Source organism: Monopterus albus, unplaced genomic scaffold (assembly GCF_001952655.1).
Source record: "Monopterus albus unplaced genomic scaffold, M_albus_1.0 scaffold402.1, whole genome shotgun sequence".
Classification (NCBI taxonomy): Eukaryota; Metazoa; Chordata; class Actinopteri; order Synbranchiformes; family Synbranchidae; genus Monopterus; species Monopterus albus.
The window spans coordinates 285,895-301,309 of NW_018128282.1; the positions used below are offsets into that span (position 1 = coordinate 285,895).

The window sequence follows — 15,415 nt, forward strand, 5'->3', positions numbered from 1 at the left end:
AGGATTTTGGAAATAAATGGGAGATTGGATATTGGTTCCAGAATTTTAGTGACACCTGGGTCAAGAGTAGGCTTTTTGAGTAAAGGTTTAATTGCTGCAACCTTAAAAGCCTGTGGAACATAACCTGTTAATAGAGAGAGGTTAATCAGATCTAGTATAGATGTGTTGATTATGGAAAAGAAGTCTTTGAGCAGCCCGGTCAGGATGGGGTCCAGGAGACATGTTGATGATTTACTGTAGATGAAGCAATTGTTGAGGTCAACTCAGAGAGATCTATAGGAGAGAAGTAGTCCAAGTATAAATGAGGTCTGACAGATGTTTCTAAAGCTACAGTAGTAGATGGCACATCCATGAGAGCTGTGGGAGTGGTCCGACCAATTTTTTCTCTAATAGTTGTGATTTTATTTGTAAAGAAGCTCATGAAGTCATTGCTGCTGAGATCTAAGGGAATGTTAAGCTCAACAGCACTGTGGCTCTTTGTCAGCCTGGCTACAGTGCTGAAAAGAAACCTGGGGTTGTTCTTATTTTCCTCAATCAATGATGAATAAAATCCAGTTCTGGTACTATGAAGGGCTTTTTTATATGTTATTAAACTATCTTTCCAGGCTATGAAAAACTCTTCTGACTTAGTGGAGTGCCACCTCCTTTCCATTTTTCGTGATGCCTGCTTTAGGGAGCGGAGCTACAAGCTGTACCACGGGGCTAGCCTCCTCTGTTTCACTACCTTCTTTTTCAGAGGGGCAATGGTATCAAGTGTATTATTTGTATGGGAGTAAATTAAGGTGGCCTTCTTCCACTGTGTTGGCAAACGTTTTCTGGGCACCACCTAGACAGCCAGCGGTTGAATGACGACATGCAGCTAAACATGTCTTCACTGGTCACATTGGGTAGGGGTCCAGAAAGTCCGACATTGTTTTAGTGAAGTTACACACCGACTCAACAATACAAGAGCTCTTTCATCAATCAACACTAATAAACAAAACATTAAATACTGTATGAGTAATGATGGATAAATACAACCATTAGATGGTCAGAGGCCAAAGACACACGCTTCCCCAAATTATTGCACATTTACAAATCTCCACTTTGGGGCTAGAAATAAACATGTAGCTTTGGTTTTGCATGGTTTCACATTTAGCCAACATTAGGGCATTAATAATTTATTATTAAATAATGTGTCGCGGTATTGTTTTCAATGTAATACAGGACACAGATGATTTACAAATCACTATTCTCAGATTTAATTTAGATTTTACATACCGTCCCAACTTTTTCTGAATTAGGGCTGTATGGCGAACAGTACCTCTACCCCTTGGCACACTGGGATGGAAGTAACCTAACGTAATGAGACATAACAAGACACATCACCAATCTTACCATAAACCTGCAGCAACATCACTCTGTAACAGAGTGAGCAAATAACATGAATAGCTGTTGGTTTGGCTACAGTGTCATTTGTTTGTAAATATTTTAGCAAGACAGCTACTTGTAATAAGTAATACGGCGGGTCCATGGTCCAGCACAAGATGTGAACTAGAATATGGATCGGTAAGTGGATTGGCACTCTCGTTCTATATCTATTGAATGAATGATGTCAATATCGGACCCAGTGCTGATATAGGATCAGAATGGGCCAATCTCTAGCTGTGACCTCCCACCCCTGACTTTGGTCTTCTTTGATTGGTTAGCAGGTCTTGAACAAACACCTGTTGTCCTCGTGTATTCCACAGCTGTGACATTGTGTGAAGCCATTCAGACCTTGAGGTGTGCCTGTAACCTATTGGAAAACATTACTATTACTTGGCAATCACAATGATCAGCCATTTTTATTTTTGTATGTGATGCTTAATTTTCATTTTTGACTTTACTTCTGTCCCTGCCTCACCATGTCTTTACACTTTTTTTTCTAATGAGCCCAGTATACACACACCGAACCACATACCTGTTAATGTGCACACATAGTGACTGATCATTTTCATGCACAGCCAGGTATGACGTGGAAACCTGTAACTTCCCATGGTCCAGTGGGCCATATACTCACCCTTATGCTCATGTCCAGCTTATGACATAGCCTGCTGTCACTTTATCACCCCCTTGGTCTCCCTCAGCATATCCTTTTACCTCCTTTCTCGCCTGTGAAGCAAATGAGAGGCTAAGCTGAGGACATGAGATTAGCTAATATTCACCATCTGGCCATGTACATTTTCCAATAAGTTGGTGTCTGTATGTTTATTAGCACTGGGATCTGGGCTTCATCCCTCCACTGGGAATCATGTTTAAGATGTAGCTGCTTTTTGTCCAGCATTAGAACAAACTGGCCCTGGATACAGTATCTATCGTAAATGTCCTCATCAGATGACCTGCTGTTTTTGCAGCATCATACTTGCAGTGCAAACAGAGTCAGGGTTGATGTGGCACTCTCTAGTGGAGCAAGAAGTTACCTGGGTGTGTACAAGAAATGTTGTCGAGCAGTTTGTCCATGTGACCTCTCTTCAAAGGGATGAGCTTTGTCTGCTCCAATAAAACTGGTAAATTCACCTTTTATTAAATAGGTCATGTATTTTTTTTATTTATGAGAAGTATTATATCTCAGATTTCTACTGACCTCAATAGGTGCAGTTGCTCACTTTGTTAGGAAGGTCTATTAACTGTAAAAGAATCTCCTTGTGGGTTTAAAGGAGTGCTTCACTGATTTTTACTCATACATTTTAGTTTAACTATCCTGAGGAGCACTACTCAGTCTGTGAAGGTGGGTTTAAGAAGCTCTAATGAAACACACTATTGATTTACTTTATGAGAACTGTAGGGTGCAGTGGGTTTGAGCTTGACTCCCACAGGAGACTTATAATAAGGCTGTCTCTGTTTCTGCTGCATTGACTTTGGCCATTATTTTTTGAATGTGTCTTTTGTGAGTCCCACAACTTTATCGCAGTGCATGAATATTGGTTTTGTGTCCTACTACTTAAGAAATAAAATGTTTATACACTTATTACTGTAAATGGTATGAAAACAGCAAAATGCTGATACAAAAGCTTTCCTGTGTAACCCTGTGCATTGCGCAGTTTAGATTTGCAGATTGGCTGAAGATCATAACATGAGCTATAAATCAGTAAAAGAGAAGGAGGTGTCCAATCATTAGCAATATTTTGAATGTAGCTCTAAGTAATGAGTCATATGTTTTTTGGCCTCTGACATTTTAACAAACCTGTTTTGTTGGCTGTCTGAGCTCTGATTGTTCTGTTTGACCTGCTAACAAGTCTGGCACAGTTGATTTATGACATTATCTTTAGGGTTACACTGGAAAAGCTGTAAAATAGCTTCTGATTATCCTTTAAAAAGGCACAAAACCTGATTTAAAATTACTGAAAGGAAGTATTTGTCAGTCTAGAGCTGAATATTTGCAGTTTTGGCCAGCTCTTTTTGGGAAAGCATGAAGTTAGCATATGTTATGTTCCTTTATTGTAATGTACTGTGTTATTTTGCTTATGCAGTGTAATAATGTGTTGTGTGCTCTGAATCAAAGGCATCTGAAGCACCTCTCTCCCCTCTGCCCTCTCCCCTAAGACCAGATGGTGTCTCTTTAGGCCTCCTAATGAATATTGTTATGAGAGGTCTTGGTTAACAACAGGGGCGTACACAGGCTGAGCCAGAGACTCCCAAAATTTGCACATTGTAAAGGTCTGCATTGAGGATACTGTGTGTGGAAGGGGTTTATTTTTGAAGAAAAACTGAATGTTTGGAATTTAAAGAGCCAGGTCACTCTGAAACAAAGCTGTTTTCTTATGCACATAAGCTCCGATGTGTCCCATTATTGGTAAAGTGTCTTGCAGAAATGAATATGGATTAGGACTTGGTGAGTATGAATTAGTTGCCTGAGTGATGCCACCCTGAAGATACTTCAAAATTTGACTGAAGTAAAGACATGGTATTAAAAGAATTGCAATAGAGTAAAATTTAAAGAAAAAATATGATGGGTGGAGGGAAAACAAATGTCAGGAAAGAGGGAGCATAGGGTGAAGAGATGGGCAGGTTAAGATACTGGCAAATTTAATCATCTGGCCTGGCTCCCATGTCTAAAGTTGCTCTCCAGAAGGACTCAGCTTACTCCAGCCCACACTCACCTTGCAACTGATTCACTGCCAGCACCCTGGGCTGGTCCGTCTGACCCTGGACACTATTGGAGGAGACTTCCTTACTGGAGAACTTAGTTTCCCCATCTTTATTTTCAAGTGCCAGGTTGAAAATGTGTTGGTGCAATGTGAGTAAAATTTTCACTGTGATGACGCAACCTTTACTGTCAAATGTAGCCTCTGTAGCCCTTAAATAATATGACAGAGTAAACCAAATTCTTTTTTTGACAACGAAGTGGGGATCGCAATGGAGAGAGCCAGGGTGAGTGCCAAACAGAGGAGGGAGAGAGAGAGCAGAGGGGGAAGGGAGGAGGGTATGAGGCCCAGGGATAAGGCAGCTGGGACAGGCTGCTTTGGCTGAAAGCAGATCTCATTGTGTACTTGTCCTTCCTGATTTACTCAGACACTCTGCCGGAGGAGGAGAGAGCTTCTCACTGACAGCAGGCCATCACGGACACTAACAGACAAACGGCTATTCAGAGCATCTATATCTTCTTTGTCAAAGAAACTGATTTTATCACCACTGACAGAAGAAGGAATTGTTGGACACTGTTTTCTTTCATTATTTAAGACTAGATTTTGTATATGCAATGGCACTGGTGTAGGCATGGTGGTCTACTTGACGAAGCGCATCCACTCCCTGCTGTCTGTCTTCAAAAAGAAGGGTGAGTGCTGACTCACATGGTGGAGTTATGGCAGACTGTAGCTCTGACTTTAGAAGTGAATGCTGGTTTATATGACAGTAGTGCTCTAAACTTTCTTGAGTTAGCTGACTTGATTGCATTTTTGAGGCTTTGAGGTGATGGAATGGTCATGTGCTTTTATTTTAGTGTAAAGATGTGGTGATAACTGCAGATTTGTTGTGCTGGTTGTTGCCTCCGTTTCACCCAAGCATACACTGGTACGCAGTACTGGTACGAAGGCAATTCGGGGGTCCTCTCTAAGGGACTTAGGGTTGAAGGCAATTCGGGGGTCCTCTCTAAGGAGGTAAAGGGCTTAACTGACTTTGATCATCTTAATCAACCAAAATCCCTAAACCTCCTACAGGGGTCTGGCAGAATCCCAGAGATGGCTGCTTCCCCAGTTCATAACAACTGATAGTTACAGCACCTTATATGTAAGTTATATATACACTCACCAGCCACTTTATTAGGTACACCTGTACAATTGTATGTATTTCAGTGCAGCACTTCCACCTTAACATCTGTGTTTATGAAGCTCAAAATGTTTTAGTTTTTGGTGAAATTGTCATAAATGTATAAATCCAATTATATGTTTATTATTGATGTCACAGTTAAAGGTGGTGTTCTACCAGACTACATTATATTCAGGGGTATTCCTAATATTCTGACCCTCTCATGTATGTAGCTGGGGAGGACAAAAATATAGAGACACCTCTAAATATAATGTAGTCGAGTACAACATCACCTTTGTTGAATTGCTAGTATAGTGAAGGACCCTGGACTTCCCCTCAATTCTTTGGATTGCATCAGTCACTCCTAGGTTGACAATAACCTGAGATTTCCCACAGCCACACACAGGGCAGTGCTTTGTCTCTAGGGTGCCTCACCTGTGTGAATCCAGGAGGATAGGGGTGGAAGTGTCTGTTACCTTAGACACATAAACGTGTACTGTATGTACATTCACAGTTGCACAGTGTTATCTAACCAGGTGAGACTGAGAGCCACAGTGCTGAAAGTGACAAAGGAGGGAAAGCAGACCTCTCACATTGACCTTTGTTTAGCTAAAGGAACAGACACTTTACATGAATCTCTAGGTCCTGCTCTTGACATGAAACCTGTTATGTTATACTAATGTATGGTGGTAGGTTCCCAAATGATACATAATAAAGCATAGTATATTGTTTTCACCAAATGGTTAGAGCATTGCATTTCTACAAAACCCAACACCATGTTTTAATATAACTGAATTAAAGCTGCCTGGAGCAGCACCAGTTGGCCTTGCTAGCTTTCCCCATATTGAATGTTGTGCAATGAGTACAAATATTTACATTTATTTTTGTTCAGTCTCCATTGTTTTTGTCTGTCCTTTGACAGTGGGTACAATAATCTCTAAAGGAGAGCCACACAGGAGGTCCTGCAGCAGGGGGTCCAGTGGTATCTTTACATATGGACACTCCAGATTATTTAATCCCCCATGGACTAGTGAGGAAGAGAGATATTGCAGACATTAGCCAGACAAGAATTTACTGTTCATGGCCAAACCAGGATGTCCGTCTATCAGATTATTAGGATATGAAGTGTTCATAGCGTCAAAGGTGCAGCAATTAAGAGATGCACAATCATGCCAGGTGGAGGTACAGAGGATTCACTGTAAAGCTGATATATGTTTTGGCAAATGGACATCTGATGACTGTGTGTGTTGATGTTTGTATCATAAGAGAACAAGGAAATAGCAGTAAAAGTATTGGAAAGCTGCTGAATTTCTGTATTAAGGTTTTGGTTGAAGAAGCAAAAAAGTACAATAATAGCATGTGTTTACATGGCATTGATTCCATCTTATTCAGTGAAATTACTACACTCCCCCTTGAAGTGCAAGTTCAAGGACATACTGTATATATCAGTTATATTTGTCTTTTGTTTTCCCTTCCAAATCTGTCCACCAACCACTTCTTTCTCCTGCATTCCAACAGTTGGTCCAAGGGGTAATGAAGACCAGAAGAGGTTGACGGTCCACTACACGACCTCTCAGCACTACCAGGACAATGTTTTCATTGAGGGCAACAGGCCACAGTACCTGGAGGACCTGCACACTGAAGCTCAGGAGGGACTCAAGATACTACAGCAGGAAGGTCAAACACATCCAGCTCATCTATACAGTGCATATGAAAACATGTATTCATAATGTGTACTCTTGCTAGCATATATTTGTGTGTTTTTGTCACACTTTATATAGCAAATACAATCAAAATAATTAAATTGTGTTGATGGCCATTGTAGTTTGTCCATCGTTTTATTTATGATTGCATCCCTAAATTTGGATACTATATATACATAATTATGGATTCCAAGTGTATGCTGTGTCTTAACCTTGTCAGTTTGGTTTACACAGAACACATGAATGGAGTGAATTTTCCTGATGATGAGAGCATTACTGTAAGTCCACCGGCCCTCTGTAGATCATATTTCCTGTCGTTCTGACACACTAACAACAGTACCAAACTAAATGCCACCGTGTGTGTATCTGTGTGCGTGTGTGTATCCCCTGTAGTCCACAGACACTCTCCGTCCAGACCAAGATATCAGCTCCAAGGACAGAGGTGGCTCTCCATCAAGATCCATTGACGGGAATACTGATACTACAGTAACTTCTGTTCTGTCCACAAGGCCTGTGATCACACGCCAAGGTAAGCAACAGTGCCTGAGTTTACAGTAATTTGTCAAAGGCATGTACTTTAGCATGCACATCTCATTCCCATCTGCTTGGTGCTTCTGCAGTTATGATGTGAAATCAAAGGAACTTGACACGCATGCACACATAGCTAATGCTTTTTAAGGTTACTCCAAAGTATCTGAAGACATTAATATGGCTGCTTCTGCATATCACATCTGAAAGGCAAAGCTTGCCATTTTGCCTGTGAGTGTGTGCACACAGTGTGATTCATGTTCTGATCGTATTTCACACATCCTTTTTAAAGCGCTCAGGAAAAGCCAGTTCATCAATATACTTTACTGTTTCAGTGCATTACAGTGCATTGCTCCTGTTATTTCACTACTGTTATTTTGTGCTGCTGTTTCTTTGCAAAAACACTCCTTCTCAAATTCAGTTACTGTAATGAGGTAGTTTTCCCTCCATCTCTCAGGTTCTACATTCAAGCCCTTGAACCCAGTGAAAAGATTAGAAAAGGGCAAGAAGAGGAGCAGAAGGACCACCATCATGGGCATCCCCAACCATGTCCAGAAAGAACTTGGTATGTCCTTCAGCATCATCCTTGCTTATTACAGTGTAGCCCTGGTAGTAAACATGTTATTGACATGATCCACCACCTTTCCAGTGGTGCACAGAAGCTCCACCTTCCAGCCACTTGTTACTACCCAGCTCTCTAATCATGACGAACAAGTCAGTGACAGTCAATCAGGTGTTGTTATCATTCTTACGGTTGATGGAGGGACTCCAGTAGCAAATAAGGAGGGAGCAAGAGTGCACCTTTCAGAACTGGAGGTAAAATGTGTTCACTCAATCATTTTAATCTAAAATGTAGGCTTTGTGCTTTTTTCACTGATGAATATTCTCCACTCATAAGCTGGAATCTGGAGATGAGCAACTGCTGTGGAAGAAACTACAGGCAGTGTACCAAGATGAGCCATCCTTCAACCACCAAGGTTCTGGTGCCCATCTCTGCTCCACATCCACCCTGAGACCCAAGTCTGTTGCTGTCCCTGGAATGACCGCTTCATCTTCCTTCTGCCCTACAACAGTGCTTAGCTTCTTCCAGGAACCCCAGGTCAGAAGGAAATCAGACTGTTACTTCAGGAAATGTTTTCAAACTTCAGGATTCAATCTGGTCCTGTCCTAACCATTTTTAATATTTAAATGTGAAATTCCTATTTGGTTTTTTTCCCTAGGGCCCAGTCATGTCCATATCTCCTCAAGCAACCTACTTGTCTACGATTATCCCAAATGCGGTCTTGCCAGCTTCAGTTGAAGTCATCGAGATTAATCGCAGCAGCAGCCATATTCATTGCAGCAGTGTTCGCCCTGTAAGCAAAAGCAGCCTGGCATCTGGGGACTCATCAGTCGACTCTTTGCTTGTCAGAAGATCTGATGGTGACAGTTCCCAGAGTGACCATTTACAAAACAACCCCACACCGATGTCCACATCAGCTTCAGGATCAAACTGGGGCGAGTCACAGTCTTCAAAGACCCTTGTTTCAAACTCACCCATTTCCTCTAAGGGGAGCATATGCTCCCAAAGGGTGGGTCTGGATGGGGACCAAGACCTTGTCAGTCTAGATAGCTCAGTTAGCATGATTAGCAGCCCGAGCAGTAAAAGTAAAAATGTTGTTACAGGACCAGGGTCTGAGTCTGGTGTGTCAGGGTCAGTAACTGCTGGGGAAGAGGCAAAGGACAGGCGCAACTTCACTCGTAATCTTTCGATTATGAAAACCAAGCAACCCCCAGCACCTCCAAGGAGAACAAACTCTCTACATAGTAATAACATCAGGAGCAACTCCAGGGTTCTGCTGGATTGCAATGACTTTGTGTCCAGACAGGCTGCAACTGCTATAGAAAATATTGTAGGAAAGGATGAGATTAATATGGCTGCTACAGATATCAGTCTGCTCCTCATTTCTGGATCAAACACTGCAGTGTCCAGCTCTGCAGATGCTTCCTCCAGTCTTGTAAGCCCCACACAGGCCTCCTCCGTTATGGCTGGAGGAAAAACACAGCCACAGCCAGAATCCAGCAACTCTTCCCCACAGAAAACTCCCTCAGACAGGGGAAAATTTGAACGGACCATGTCCCCTTCCAGTGGCTACTCCAGTCAGAGTGGAACTCCGACACTTTCCCCAAAAGAGATCTCCCCACCCTCCCCAAACAAACAGAGGAAGAAACCAGCCAAACCAGAGAGATCAATGTCTCGGGCATCATCCACAGCAGCTTCTCCTTCCTCCTCTCTTACATCTCTCTCATCTGGAACCTCTGAGTATGTCAGTACAGATATCTCCACACACAGTACCAGTCTGCCTCTGCAGGAATCTCCAACTGATACTGTCGCAAAAGAATTCACTACAAATTATTTCACAACTTTGAGAGAAGAATTCAAAGAGCTGATGGATATCCCACCACCTCCAAAAGTCAAAGCACCATGCCCTCCTCCTCCAGAGACATGGGTCCACAACAGACACACTTTTGAGCTTCTGTGTGGGACTTGCCCCAACATCGGTAGAGTAAACCAGAAACCAGCACAGACAGAGGGCAGTACAGTTAAACAGAAAGGGACAGGAACCCAGACTGAAGTTAGCAAAGAGATGCAAGTTTTAGTTGAAAAGCAGACACCTAGAGAAAATTCACCCTTAGAGTTGTCAGAAAGCAAAGCAAAGCCAGAGACATCATTAGCAACAGGTCTTGAAGGTGTCCACAAGGAGCTGGAGGGTAGGGAATGTCCACATACCCAACAAGAGAGAGTGGAAACAAGTGCAGACCTTCAGGGACAAGAGCAGAAATGTACCCATGTAGTAAAGGACCTTGTGAATCCAGAGAGAACTCCAAAGAAAGATCGCCCTCCTGTCATGAAGAAGCCTATCACAGTACTGCACAGAGAAGAGCTGGTGTCAACACAGGGCTCAGTGGAAACAAGTTGTGCTGCTACAATAGAAGTTCATTTACCTGTTGACAACAATACAACCTCTTCAGAGAATGAGGTTACGCTTTTAGATGATAAAAGTGAAGTCACATCCATGCAGAGGGTACAGGAGGAGATGCATGTTGTAGAGTCTTGCTGGCCACCTCCACCACCTCCTTTGGAAGGGGACTCGGTCTTTGATGGTGGGGATGAGATAGACTTTCCTCCTCCTCCACCCTTTGTGGCAGATGGTGTTCTAGATGTGATGGACAGTTTTATGACAAAGCTGGATGTCTTAAAAAGGCCAACGGAAGATGAACAGATAGTTGTGGATTCAAGTGAAGCTGGGGCGTCTGTACATGGACAAATTCCAGATTTACCACCTGCTGTGCCACAATCATCTGTAAATGCAAACAAACCAGAGGGTGTCTTGCAAGTTTTAAATGCTAACATTACTGATGAGATTTCTTGCCAACCACTGCAAAATGTTTCAGACAGTATCCCACCTCCTCCAGTGGAAGCACCTCCTTTGCCACCTATTACAAGAGCAGAAAATCCAGTAATCATCTCAGCTTTAGTTCCTTCCCACGGTTTCCTGAGGCGAGGCTCTCTGAAAACTGAAGATCAGACTCCCTCCAAGCTTCCCATCAGTACCCAGCTTGAAGCTCCAATTATACTCCCAGTAGCACCTTCTCTGTCAGCAGATAATTTAACCCATGGTGTTCATTTCAGAAGGCAGCCCAGTGAAGCAAACCGAGATGCCAGGAGCAAGGAGCTTCAGTCCCGCCACAAAAGTGCACTCATTCCTAAAGAGGATGCCCACATACCTCTTGTCACCCCCTCCCTGCTTCAGATGGTTCGTCTCAAATCAGTCAATATGACTGATGATCAGGTGAAAGCTCTCTCAGAGGACAAGCCAACGAATGAAGGAGCTCCAGTTCAGGAGAACTGCCCAGTCTCAATCCCAGGACCTCAAAACATCCCACAAAAGCCAATCCGAAAGTCTCTGTCTCTAAAGTCACCACCCCAGACAGTAAAAACATCATCTGTGACACTAAATACTCCTTCCATGCGCTTACAGGAAGCCATACGTATGAAGACTGCAGCCATGTCCTCGAGAGACAACCTTCCATCCAGACTGGGTGTGAGATCACCCATTTATAGTATTGAACCAGGAGCTGTGTCTTTGAAATCACCTGAAGGACATGACATGCACAAATCCCCAGCCTCTACTGCCAGCTTTATCTTCTCCAGGAGCACAAAAAAGGTTGTCATAGAGACTGCCTCATCTCTGGATGCTCAGGCAAGTCTGACACAAAGCTTAGCCACTGAGCTAATGCAGGTTTCTGACCAATCAAGGGGTGCTGCTTTCTCCAACAGTGGGGTGAAGTGTAACAAAATTCCTCCGCCAGTAGCTAAGAAGCCATCTCACAGTAGCATCAGTCCTTCACAGAATCATCCTGCTAATCCAGGAAAGATGGAACTCAGTCTTGAAGGCAGTGGAGTAACAGGACGAGTACAACATTTGAGTGGAATAACACCTCCTGACACAAGTAAGAGCATCTGCATTTTTGTACACATGATTTTCTGTCATAATCTTTGTGAGAGTAGGATTATCCATGTCTTCATAAGTGTGTTTCAGTGAGTGAGTAAACTCATTAACACCGATTCACTGCTAGCATAAATCAATACCTCAAATCCCATTCTTGTCATGAAAAAGCAGAATGCATATGCTACCATTACCATCATGTTTAACAGCTAAGCAGTTTAATGGTGCTTTAAAAAGCACATTTTGTGCTCTCTGTACCATCAAGAGAAAAGTGCACACACAAGCTCCCTCCCACACAGTATGCTTTGGTCAGCCTTAACCTGAAGCTCATGATCATGTCTCTGTAACTGAATTAGATTAGTACAGAATACTCATTACGTGTTCCCACAAGTGTATCATGTCAGTGCCATAATGTCCAACATCCTCTCGTTTCCCCCTCCCCAGCTACAAGAGTGACGACAGACACAATTGAAACACTGTTTTGAAAGAGCCTTGTGGTGATTAACCAAGGGACCAGACTGATGTCAGATGAACAAGCAAAGACTACAAACAAGTAAAAGGACAGCTCACAGCAAGGACCAACATTACTCAACTATGCGAGTGTTGTTGTGTTAAGTGTTCTCCAAAAGCCTTAGCCTGCACTGGCCTTCCTACATACAGTATTTATGCAAAAAAGGTATCACTCCCAATTTCTTGTGATAGCTTTATTCTGGAGTATTTTTCTAGGCTATAGTTTATCTCCTAATACAGCCCCTCAGGATGAAATGGTGTACATTGGCTGACACATACATGTTTGGCTGTGTGAGATCACCGCTGAGAGGATGAATTAGGTAGTGGTCACTGCAGCTCAGAGAATTTAAAGCTCTTTTTCCACATTTGTAATATAATAAATCATTTTCATGGGAATTTTAGTAGTTGTCAGAAAAGGCCGACAATGACACTTACTACAGAGCAAATCAGCATTTTATCACTTTATTAAAGATCTGAGTAAAATTAATTGTCCCACTTAGTTTCAGTCCTGTTTATCCTAGTGTAAATACATATATCTGGAATTATTTGAGAAAAAGGGATGCTGCATACTCTCTCATCACAACAGATGTTTTGTCAGTTAAGACGGAGGCACGTTTGTGAACTGTTAAGACTTAACAGAGAAAAGTCTCTGGTTACAGCAACTGCTGAAATATCAGTCAGATGTTTCTGCATAGTCTCTGCTTGGGTTTAGTAAACATCAGCCCAAAACAAACCATGAAGATTTTTTTAGGAAAACAGTATCCCAAGTTTGCTATTTATGTGTTTCCACTAGTAGCACTGTCAGTCACCTTTTCCTACCAAATATGAAATATTAAAAATCTATATCATTTGAAAACCACTTTTAGTGATACACTGGAGTAGACTTGGTGGGAGGTCAGTGTTTTTACTAAATGTTCTGGATCAAGTTTTTTGGGCCAAGCCTCAGCTCATCGCTATTTGCACACAATGCTTTTCCCAAGCAAAATCATTGGTGAATGAATTATACTGACTCTTAGTAATGGGTCCAAAGCAATATATAAATTTTGAAGAATTATGTACAGTTATCACTTATATAAATAAAATCAATGTATTGACAATGCTTTCCTGCTTTTGATCTTTAATAATGCAAAGACATCTAGTGCCCCATACATTGTTACTTAACATACCACTAGTTCTGCACATTTCTCACAAGACAAGAAAGTTTAATTCCTGCAGATGAAAGAATTCATTTATTTCATGTTAGAGATGATGCATTAATTGATTGCTGAGACAACTGTGAGATACTGATTTCTATACATTAGCCCCAGAACAACCGTCCCATAGTGTAAGAGAATTACATATTTAAACACATCTGATGTCTGAAACCGATGAAAATCTCTTATTGATTATGTTTAGCAGATTGGCCACCACCCTGACATTTCCAGTGAAGGCAAACAATATAGAAGGATGATTTTACCCAGGACAATTGCTGAAACATTAGGTCCCTTTTTAATCACCTAAAATTCCTTATCAGCTAATCCCATGAATGAGCAGCATTCAAGTAATCAATCCTGCTCTCTCTAAACAGGCCCAGCTATCTACAATTTGCACAGCATGTGTTGTATTTGTACATTGAAGTGCATTAGTACAACAGCTGGTAAACAAAAAGAAATCAATTAAATCATAGGTTGATTACATCATTTTTGTTGTGACTTGTGTTTATAGGAATGAGATATTTTTGCTAATAAAATCTAAGCGAGTCCAAAGCTTCTGAAACTTTTGGCCTCAATATTCCATCATTTTCCAAGAAACACCCAAATGAAGTTTGACATTGTTGCCATGGCAACTTGGTGACAGAAGCAGTCTTGTAACGTGGAGAGCAGGAGTAGCTTCGGCGGTGAATGTAATGCATGTGTAATTAACAAATATTGCCTCCTTTGAGTGTCTTGCATGTGATCTGTCCCAGTTTGGTCATCAGCTGCTTGTCCCTCCACTGAGCTACACACTCGTCTGAGATCTTCAGGTCGACCTGGAGATGGAACGAAACATGGCTGCAGTCATCATGTAGCATATCACCTGACAGATGGATGATATTACTCCAAGATGGCATTATTTACACATTAATCTACATTTTAAATTTTGAATTAAAAACACAACTGGTATAATTTGCTGTATTCCAAGTATAATGTATTACATTTTTACAGCATGTGGCTTAGTAAGTCATGACAGTGAGCCAGTGTGCACAATACCAGGTACCCAGCCAGATTACTGGAATAACCTGATGTCAGTTTATTATTTACACCTGTGCTTCTCTTGCTGTAACATTAAAATCAGATTGAAATGTACCTGAAGTTTCTCCCACACCTTCTTTGGATTGAGTCGATCATCGGGTTTACCTGTCTCATATCCCTCTACAAAGACCCATTCCCCTGGCAATGAACCCTCTGGAGGGTCCAGAGGTTCCACCCTCCTAGGATCCCCTTCACTACAAATCAGCCAGTCAGAGAAAGTGAAGAAATGAACAGCTAAGACTGAGGGGTCTAGCAGTATTTGTCGTTGTTGCAAAACAGAAAAAAAATACTCACACAGAGGCGCACAGCAGTAGGGCTTGAGACTCAATCCCTCGCATCTTCTGTGGTTTCAGATTGCACAGCACCAACACCATTCTGTCCAACAGGTCCTCCTGGGGAATGTAGGCCACCAGTCCGCTGACTACCGTCCTCGGCTCCGCCTCACCCACATCTATCTTCTCTACATACAGGGAATCAGCATCTGGGTGCTGAAAATAGTAAAGTAAATAAAAAACTGAAATAAAAGATATTTATCAGCTGATCAGACGTCATATGACCATCTCAATCTGCTACCTTGTCCACACTAATGACCTTGCCCACCCTGATGTCCAGTCTAGAGGGGGCCAGGTCATTGTCCCCTCCTCCTCCT

The 15,415-nt window shown here is 42.1% G+C and overlaps 2 protein-coding genes across 5 annotated transcripts in view; one reads left to right on the top strand and one right to left on the bottom strand.

Annotated features, from left to right (window-relative positions):
* The window catches only part of nhsl3 (NHS like 3), a 48,786-nt gene extending 35,099 nt beyond the window's left edge, over positions 1–13,687 (top strand). For 2 of the 4 annotated variants that reach the window (XM_020586284.1, XM_020586287.1), the window contains 8 exons: positions 6,784–6,942; positions 7,203–7,246; positions 7,362–7,497; positions 7,954–8,061; positions 8,146–8,312; positions 8,395–8,595; positions 8,717–11,990; positions 12,431–13,687. In XM_020586284.1, the coding sequence (XP_020441940.1) occupies positions 6,784–6,942; positions 7,203–7,246; positions 7,362–7,497; positions 7,954–8,061; positions 8,146–8,312; positions 8,395–8,595; positions 8,717–11,990; positions 12,431–12,471 (4,130 nt within the window). In that variant the 3' untranslated portion in view covers positions 12,472–13,687. Of the gene's footprint in view, positions 1–4,541; positions 4,796–6,783; positions 6,943–7,202; positions 7,247–7,361; positions 7,498–7,953; positions 8,062–8,145; positions 8,313–8,394; positions 8,596–8,716; positions 11,991–12,430 lie in introns of those variants that run through there. The other 2 variants (XM_020586288.1, XM_020586285.1) reach the window with 2 other exon arrangements.
* Positions 13,688–13,702: 15 nt separating this feature from the next.
* Positions 13,703–15,415, bottom strand: part of LOC109951700 (tyrosine--tRNA ligase, cytoplasmic-like) — a 13,938-nt gene continuing 12,225 nt past the window's right edge. The window contains exons 2-5 of the mRNA XM_020586333.1: positions 15,340–15,413; positions 15,061–15,254; positions 14,822–14,960; positions 13,703–14,504 (exon numbers count right to left, since the gene is read on the bottom strand). Coding sequence (XP_020441989.1) covers positions 14,394–14,504; positions 14,822–14,960; positions 15,061–15,254; positions 15,340–15,413 — 518 coding nt within the window. The 3' untranslated portion in view covers positions 13,703–14,393. The remainder of the gene's footprint in view (positions 14,505–14,821; positions 14,961–15,060; positions 15,255–15,339; positions 15,414–15,415) is intronic.